This window comes from Centroberyx gerrardi, chromosome 5, assembly GCF_048128805.1.
Source record: "Centroberyx gerrardi isolate f3 chromosome 5, fCenGer3.hap1.cur.20231027, whole genome shotgun sequence".
Taxonomy (NCBI): Eukaryota; Metazoa; Chordata; class Actinopteri; order Beryciformes; family Berycidae; genus Centroberyx; species Centroberyx gerrardi.
In genome coordinates, this window is record NC_136001.1 from 14,627,178 (window position 1) to 14,636,638 (window position 9,461).

The 9,461-nt window shown below is 43.6% G+C and overlaps 1 protein-coding gene across 1 annotated transcript; it reads left to right on the top strand.

Annotated features, from left to right (window-relative positions):
* Nucleotides 1-1,557: 1,557 nt before the first annotated feature.
* Nucleotides 1,558-9,461, top strand: LOC144539365 (cytochrome c oxidase subunit NDUFA4). Its single transcript, XM_078283822.1, has 4 exons — nt 1,558-1,775; nt 6,288-6,373; nt 8,107-8,170; nt 9,241-9,461. Exons 1-4 carry the CDS (start codon nt 1,734-1,736, stop codon nt 9,295-9,297), a joined length of 249 nt encoding a protein of 82 aa, XP_078139948.1. The 5' UTR covers nt 1,558-1,733; the 3' UTR covers nt 9,298-9,461.

The following is a 9,461-nucleotide window of genomic DNA, read 5'->3' on the forward strand; positions in this document are numbered from 1 at the left end:
TTTGGATATTGCACTCTGCCTCTTCTTTTAAACGCTGGGGCCGCAATCTGTTAGGGGCAACAATGGAGGAGACTGATGAGGGAGGGGGAGGGCGTATTGACTTTTTCTCCCGCCCGTTTCATCTTAATGCATCTCATTTCCCCCCATCCTCTTTTGTTGAACACCTTTCCTTCCCCATCAACCTTCATCAATCTCTCTATCCTTGCTGGGTGACAAATTGTAGCCATTACCTTTGCCATGTGGTATACAGAAATAGCATTTTTTTCCACTGACAAATGTCAGGTAAAACATCTTAGGGTGACTCACGGGGCTGCAGGACAAGGGCGCGGCAGAATAAATCACTCACAAATATTGGACAAGTTTCACAGAGTAAACAGAAGTTAAAAGTTGAGGAAATGGGTGCGCACCCCGATTAACACAGGCCGTCCTCAGCAGGCCTCTACTTACGGGTGAGGCATTTGTTATCCTCCTTATATCCTCCTTTACTCTGAGAGAAATATTTATCCCCCAGGCTGCTGCTGGATATAATAATGTGTTTCTTATTTGCCTGGTTAAATGAGGGTTAAAACACCACACTTGCAATACTACAAGGACCTTTTTTTCCAAATCTCTTTAATCACCTTATAGGCCACGTTTCTTATATTCCACAGACGATCTTTAAAGTTGACGTTTAAAAACGTTTGGGTTAATGTGAACAAAGTTAAAGTGCCGGTTTAAAAATGCAACCAGCAAGTGTCATCCCCTTAAGCATGATTAACGGTGAGAACACAGCAGGTATCTTAAATAAGGAGCTTTAATTGCCCGCGCATTTCGCCCACCGTAGCATTTTGGTGATAATTACATTAGGTCGCAAAGTGGCGTTAAGGAACTTGAAAGGTCTGCAGGCGCTGCATTACTTGGTAATCAATTGCCATTATCATCTCCGGGACAAAGGTCATAACCCGAGGGAAATGTTGTCGGTGGCTCCTTTTGCCTCTCGCCTCTTGTACACACATAACAAGATGCTTTGCAAAAGCAGCACTGTTTAATGACCGCTGGGCAAAGCTTTAAAAGTTTTAAAGTGATGGCTATCCATAAAAAGAGAGGGAGGCTCGTCTGCGGGTTTGTTAGTGTAGTAAAGTAACGGCAATATAATGTAGTTATGTGGTAAGATGACTGCAAGAACTACACTTGAAGCCATTATAGAAGGAAGGTGCACTACTGCTGCACTGTGGCTCACTCCCAAGAGGAGTTTTTGGGAAATTCTTCAGTACTAATTAAAGATAAATACAAGGATATGGGATTTCTGATGTGGCTACTGTTGTATCTGTTGTGACAATATATATCACAGTTCTCTATACATGATGGCATGCTGTTGTATAAGATACTGCTTTAGTACACTGAGTACACAACACAACATACAGTGTCCTCTACACCACACAGTGCTCAACAGATGTGATTATGAGGATTAGGATTCTCTCTCTCTCTCTCTCTCTCTCTCTCTCTCTGTCCCCTCTGACCCTCTCATTCATCCAATGGGAGGGAGGGAGGGAGGGAGGGAGTAGAGGGATAGAGCGGAGAGAAGAGTTTGGCAACAGGTTTCCCTGCACTGGCCAACATACTTTAACGAGCAAACGGCTCTTTACATAAATCTGCATAGAGAGATCCACATGGACATATTCACCAAACTTTAGCTTTTATTTGGGGTTGATTTTTTCAAATTTTTGTTCATTTTAAAAATAAACATAATAAAAATGATTAGGACCATGTTTGAACATGCGAAGAAACATCCGGGGGTAGGTTGCTTCTTATTCATGTATCTATTTCTTTGTGATCATTCCTATGTTTGTCATCAAGCTCTCTTAACTATTGATTTCTCTGTTTACATCCAAGACCTGGCTGATTGACTGTAAACTATTTCATTTAGTTTTTGTGAAAGTTAATAATGATTGTGAATAAGCTTTTATGGGCATTGTTTTTGTTTTCAAATAAGCCCCCAGTCCCCAATTCATAGATTGGTATGGAAGAATTACTTACCTATGAAAAAGTATATATAAATGCCTTATATCAGTATACACAAAGTATACATGTACATACGCATAGCTATAGTATATGTATTATAATTATATTTATGTATACACAAAGTATTTGTTTGACTTGCAATTTGGAATCTCAGTATATCACAATATCAGAATTACAAATGTAAAGGTAAATTGTGTATCTATTGGTAGAAAATCTCTCTTAGGCTGCAAGCAAAGGATGGATAACAGCCTGCTGCTGACTAGGTCATACAATGATAATGAAATGATTCATCTTCTTTCTGACTCTTTCATAGAATATTGTACTTACTTTTTTACTAATTGATCTCTAACAATGAGCAGGATTTGGAAAGTTACTTTCAAAGTGTTACCCACAATAAATTATTGAAGAAAGAAAGAAAGAAAGAAAGAAAGAAAGAAAGAAAGAAAGAAAGAAAGAAAAACAAATACATTTATAAAAAGTCAGAAGTCTTTTTATAAGTCATCTAAAAACACAGAAGCTGTGCTGTGTGTTTTCTGTTGCCTCAGAGCGAGGCTGTGGGTGACCCAAATTACTGGATTGACGGGGTTGACTTGGCAGTGTACCAGAAAAGTAATAAGGCCAGCAACAGTATCGAACCCCACAGAGTATAAAACACTTCCTATATCGGTCAGGCTGAATGGTAAAAGGTGAAACACTCACTAGTGCGGCACAGTATGAACACATCAGCACTGGTGAGCGGACAGCTCCCTACCTGCTGGCCTGTCTTCATCATTCACTTGGTGTGTGTATTTGTATGTGTGTGTTTATGTCAGTGATCAAAGTTGACCTGCTGCAATGTGTTTGTTTGTGTGTGTGTGTGTGTGTGTGTGCGTGTGTGCGTGTGAGTGTGTGTGTGCGTGTGAGTGTGTGTGCGTGTGTGCGTGTGTGTGTGTGTGTGTGTGTGGTTATTTGTGTTTACTTCACTGATCGAAGTTGAGTCTTTGCAGCCTGCGTATGTGCATACTTAAGTATGTGTGTTCAAAGTTGAACTTATAGTGTATGTGCGTGTGTGTGTGTGTGTGTGTGTGTGTGCTGTTGGGCTTTGATAGGGGCAGGTTTGGTTATTAGCAATTAATAATTAATAATTGTGAAATTATTAATATTCATAAAATTATTGACGGGAGTCAATATAAACGGGGCACCACCCTGGAATCAGGGACCAATAACCGAACCTTCAATACAGTCTCAGAATGGCTGTTCACCCCCAAATGACAGTGGTTGAGTACCACTGTACATTTATGAGTGAACAGTGAAGGGTGAATTCGTACACAGGCCCTCACAACCAGCAGTTATTGCAACACATATGCACAAGGAATCACAGACAACTTCTCTTTAAAAGTATAATGGAGTTTATTTAACTTTAGCAATATCAATCAATAATCAATAACACTGCAGTTAATCAACAACTTATTATACAACTATAACTATCAGTCTAACTAACAAGCATAAAGGCACAAACAGCATATGGCACGTATGGATGCGTGCGTGTGTGTGTGTGAGAGAGAGAGAGAGAGAGAGAGAGAGAGAGAGAGAGAGAGAGAGAGAGAGAGAGAGAGAGAGCAAGATGGCGGACGTGACCACGTGAGTGGGAGGTCTCGCGAGAGTTCAAGATGGCGGCTGTGACCGCGCAGTTTGAACAAAGGGGGTTTTGGAACCAAGATGGAGTTGGAGTTAGGCAGCTAAACCAACACCATCTAATTCTAAAGTAGCAATGAATGTGTAATGAGATGTGGGTGTGTGTGTGTGTGTGTGTGTGTGTGTGTGTGTGTGGGTTAGTAAGGGAGAGAGAGAGAGAGAGAGAAAGGGGGAAACACTCAGGGTAAACCTAGAGGTTCTACTCGCCGTCTAGAGACACAACAATAGCCTTTTACCACACAGGAACTCGGGGTACGACTTGGAAATAGTACGCCGGGTTACTGGTCTTTGAACTGGTAAAAGGCAGTATATTGGCTTTATACGGTGGCTACTAACATGGATGCAAGCTCAGCGGCATGCAATTGAACACAAATCAGCTTCACATTAACACAATCAAATTAAGCAGCAAGCATAATGATTGAGGTATTATTCATACAGCATAATATGGACGCGGCGGTCCGATGCGCTTCCCAATACGCACAAATACAGCTTCTGATCAGTAAGCTTATTTAACACACCTATTCTAGTCTCTGCCCAGAACCAAAACCTCTTACTTGGGATTCACTCTCGAGTGATTGGTGTGTGTTTGAGTCCGTCTTATCGATTCCAGGGGGTTTCCCAGGATATCTGCGGGACCGTTATCTCTCCGTGCACGGAACAACGGCCAGCTGGCTTTCCTCGTAGGCAGCGAAGGTGTCAGCCAGGAGTCGACTTGGTGGAAGAAACGTATCCTTACGTTGTCTTCTTGGAGGGAAGGAGTGTCCTCAGCTGTATTCTCTTCCAGTCCACTTCTGCAGGTCTGCTACACACGGCAGTGCGTGTAAGGAGTTAGAATGCCGGATGCACAAACAGCTAATCTAATCCTTCTGGATCCAACAGTGTTATGGCTAACACTAAACAGTCTGGTCTCGTCCCGCGAGTTGAAGACTGCGCCTCGGCTAAACAAAAGAACAGTTCGAACGTTTCAGGTACCACCTTGTTCAGCAACGGGGTCGCAATAAGGGGCGATGAGGAAAGGTATCTCTGGAATTTATACTCTTGGTGACGTCATGGGGACATCCCGGGGTTCTCCCGAGTCTCGTCCAATGAGAGACCAGAGGTTGGGTTTCAGCCAGTTCGCACCTAGGTGTGAACTTCAGGGCCTGTTGGAATTTTGGCGCTGCTTTCCTTTGTTTAAGGTCCTAGCCCAGCGGGTGGGCTAGAGTTCAGGTTTCTGATTCCCTTGTTAGGCCGGTGTTTTAGGCTTTCAATCTTACATGTAGGCCTTTCCTTTGTTTGACCACATGGCCTGGCCCAACAGTGCACTACAAACTTAAAGCCCCTGTAGGTAGGTTTTATAAGTTGACATTTCGCTTGAATTCGGCAAAAGTAATCCCCATGTTGGGTGAACAGAATTGACTAAGATAATATGTCAGAATCTCAGCAATGATAGCACTATTTCTCTGCTGTTTGCTTTCAAAGTAAATTCTGTGGCTCGGCTGCACGCTCATTGCCTCTTGCTGCGAGTGTAGCCGAGGGAGGAGCATTTTCTTCAGTTACCTACCGCTGCTTTAAGGTGGTGAATATCAATTTTTGATCACAAGAAATTTTCCTAATCAACCACAAGGCAAGTGGCAACGCAATCAGACAGCAGACAGATGTCTAGACACAGCTGACTAGAGATATCCTTCAGTTCAACCTGATCAAACTGTCATTTCTCCACAGTTTGACTAGATCTGTGTGGGCTGGGAACAGCTGTTCGCCAGTTTTGTGACTCTCTCTTTCTCTCTCTCTCTCTCACACACACACACACACACACACACGCACACACACAAACACACACACACACACAAAGTAAGGCAGAGAGGAAATGTATGGCAGTATAGTTGTGATGAGTAGATGCTGTGATGCTGTATGGTGAGAGGATTGTCGCACCTAAGCTTTGGGTGTTTAAGATGACATGTTACATTATCCCCTGTCCCCCCTAATGTGCTTTCTATTTTAATTCCTGTCATCACCACTCTCAACCTCTGCAAAGTGTGTGTGTGTGTATGTGTTTGGGTACGTACATCTTTGTCTGTGTATGTGCGGACATGTATACGTGTGTGCGTATATATGCATATGTCTCTCTCTCAGGGTGTGTCTGTGTGTGTGTGTGTGTGTGTGTGCATTTTGGACTGTGAGTGTGTGTGTGTAATCCTGTCGCTCAGGCTGACAGGCAGCGTTGAGGAGGAGAGGCTGGCACACACAGAGATGCGGCAGCTCTCTCTTCCACTGCGTCCTTGCCCGTTCAACCCAGGCTGACAGTGAGCTGCCTCACACATGGCCTGGGCCTCATGCATATGGAGGAGGGCAGGGAGAGGAATAACAGGAATAACAACTACTAGTGTGCGTGTGCGTGTATGTGTGTGTGTGTGTGTGTGTGTGTGTGTGTGTATTTCACAGGTGCATGTGCATGGTACATATCAGACCCAACCACTTGATAGAATATGCTTGTTTACCTTTATATGTCTCCGTGGTCTGGGGCTAATGCATTCCTGCTCTGCTTTGCTCTTCCCCTCCTCTCCTCTCCTCTCCTCTCCTCTCCTCTCCTCTCCTCTTCCTCTCCCTCTCTCCTCTCTCTATCTCTCCAGTTAATCCCTCAATTTTTCTTCCTGGCTCTGGGCGTCACTGGGTCCACCTTCTACCTGATCCGTCTGGCGAGAGGACCTCATGTCACGTAAGCCCTTCTACTGTTTGTCTAGACTCGCAGCCATTGTGGAAGTCTTTCGCATCTGAAACTGTAAGATTTTCCAAATATTTCCCTCTGGAGGTGCACTGACAGCAGTAGTGCAACAAAAAACAATTTTGTTTCCAATGATGGCTACATTTGCATAATCCCTAATGCTATTGCTGTTTCCGCAGTCGAATATCAAAATGTTTCACAACGCAGGAGGTTTCCCCATACAAGCGTTCATGTTAGTTGAATCCAAAACTTGGCCGGATAAAGCAAGAGGCAAGAGGATACTTAAAGCAATATTCCACTTAGTTTTAACATGGGGGTTATTCAGCACTTGACCTCCATGAAAACCAGAATATAAACTAATCAGCAAGATCGGATGCAGCTGGGACGAGTTTGTAGCATTTGGATTTTTACCCATTCATTTGATTGAGGCCACGAAAATGGCCTGAAAACATTTGACACATTTGTGAACAGATTCAACAACAGATCCTCATACTGTGATTTTCAATTGACTGTTGGTCCAATGTTTTAGAACATAATTTCGCCAAATATCATTTTTATTGATAGAAGAGAACATAGTGGAGGGATACCATTTAGGAGAGACAGTTCCTGTTTGGGAGACCGGATCTACTTTTATTTTTAAATACTAATTTTAGTGTAAACAAAGAATAGAAACTGCTTTATTGTTTGAAAGTGGGATATGTTGCTGAATGTGTTCACAAACGTGTTAAATGTCAGTTTTCAGGCTATTTTCGCGGCCTCATTCAAACGCTACAAACTCGTCCAGCTGCATCCGATCTTGGTGAGTAGTTTATATTCTGGTTTTCATAGCGGTCAAGTGCCAAATAACCCCCATGTTAAAACTAAGTGGAATATTGCTTTAACATTTAGAACTATTTCAGGAATATCAAGTGCTATTACATTGTCTATGAATTTACTGTATGTAAAATCCAGTTTAGCATGGTTTTTAAAAAGAAGCTATTTTGGGTGTGGTGATTGGATGAAGCACAATGTAAGATTAACCATTAAACCGAACTTTGGCACCGAATGTTTTAACATATTTCCGTAGTTGGTCTCACCGATGGGATTGTTGAACTCTGCTACATGCATAAATGCGCTCTGTGTGCACTGTATTTTTGGACACAGAACCACTTGTTGTGAGGGTCAGCGGTAAAGCCTGACCTCATCACTGCGCGGTGATGAGAGCTGCGGTCAGCGGCTGCCTCTCTCTGACAGATTGTCTAGTGTTTGTGGTAATGGAGAGAGGAGGGACGCGCTCGCTCTGCCATCAGTCCCTCTGCCTCCTCTCCGTCTCTTTGTTTGTGCTTGGCGGCGCTGCTCGCTGCCGGAGGGGGAGGAGGGATGGACATTCACAGTGGAGCTCTGTGAGATCCAGACTTTGGTTAATGAACAGAGGAGCTCTGCCAAGTTGCTGGGCTGAGTTCACCTCATCTCATAATCACCTCTCTCTCTCCCCCCACTTGTTTCTCCATCCGGCGTCTGTGTATTTATCTCCTATTGTCTCTGTCCTTCTGTTCCTCTGTCTCTCTATCTGTTTCTCTTCCTATCTTTATTTGCTTACATCTCTGTCTCTCTCTGTCTCTGTTTTCCTCTGCATCCACTCTCTGCATTCCCATTTGCCTCCACTCTGCATATCTCCCTCTCTTTCTCTCTCTTCTCTCTTTCTCTCTCTTCTGCTCTCCATGTCCTGAATCTCTCCCCATCGCCAGCTTGTGGAACAAGAAGAACAACCCAGAGCCCTGGAACAAGCTCGACCCAACCTACCAGTACAAGGTGACTATTCCCCCAGCGCACACTGTACTGCCATCTGACTGGTCACACCAATCATGTCCACCGGAAAACTAATCTAGACGAAAATGGCATCTCTTCAGTGGTTTTCCATCTGGAGAAACCAATTTAGACCAACCAAAATCTCACATTCATAATCAGTCTGCAAACCTACCAAAACAAATTTGGACAAACTAATGCTGGAAAAATAAATTTAGATCAACATGGCTGCTTCTCCTGGCTTTCCTCACATCTGTTCAAACAAAAGGAAAACAAAGTGTCTTTCAAAAACAAATTAAGGCAGATGGAACTGGGGGATTTTAGTGGTTGGTAGTAATTTGCTGAACCTCTTGAACAAGGGCAGAGCTCCAGACAAGCTAATAAAAGTATTAATAACGCTGACCCAAAACAGACTAGAAAAACAACCAACTGATGGGCCCCAAAAGAGGAGATCTGGGTGATGTGTTTTTCCGAGAACAGAGCATTTTCTGAGGGTTTCAAGGCTCTGTTGCTTGCCAGTGGAATGAAAGTCACTGCAGACAAAAGGTCAGGATACGGCATGTTTAATTCTCGATAGCGAGGCAAAGGTCTCACATCGAGATTCCACTGAAGTCCAAACAATGATCATAATGAGGAGGGGGAGGGGAGGGGGGTGCAGAGGGGGAGACAAGGGTTTAACGGCAGACCAATCAAGGAAAATATGCAGGGAAAATAATCAGTGCCAATGCAAAAATGTGTTTTCTTTCATGGTTGGAGGGCTGCGATGTATGCAAAGCACATGCACGCAGTCACACACACATATATATTGCCCATGACATATGCAAACTGTTGTCCTGAAAGGCTCAGCAAAACGAAAATCTGGGGAATAAATGAGCAACAAAGAATCATGGCAAATGAGTGCGTGTTTGTGTTCGTGTACGTGTGTGCGAGGTGTGCGTGTGGATGTGTGTACTAGAGGGAAAAATCAGTCCACCTCCTACTTCTTTTGTTTTTCCACATGTGCTCTCCTAAAGACAGCACTGATGAATTTAATTTAAGCAAAACAGATTTAAATGTATTCCTCCTGCCTCCCACAGTTTGTGGCCGTCAACACGGACTACAAGAGCCTGAAGAAAGAGGGTCCTGACTTCTAAAGGTCCTCCAGGCAACTCCAGGGGCACCAAGTTTGGCAGGACCGCCTGTTGTCGCTACACTGATGCGAAACTGCTTCCTCTTCATTTCCTGAGTCTCACCTCACGCTCCTCGACACAACCTCTAAGTTTACACTGTAACCTTGAAAAGAAAAGCTATTAAAGAT

Excerpts from the sequence above, each read along its gene's own strand:
- LOC144539365 (XM_078283822.1), top strand. The coding sequence starts at position 1,734 with ATGATTAGGACCATGTTTGAACATGCGAAGAAACATCCGGGG. Across the intron at positions 1,776-6,287 it reads ATGCGAAGAAACATCCGGGG|TTAATCCCTCAATTTTTCTT; the intron begins GTAGGTTGCTTC and ends CTATCTCTCCAG. Across the intron at positions 6,374-8,106 it reads GCGAGAGGACCTCATGTCAC|CTTGTGGAACAAGAAGAACA; the intron begins GTAAGCCCTTCT and ends CCCCATCGCCAG.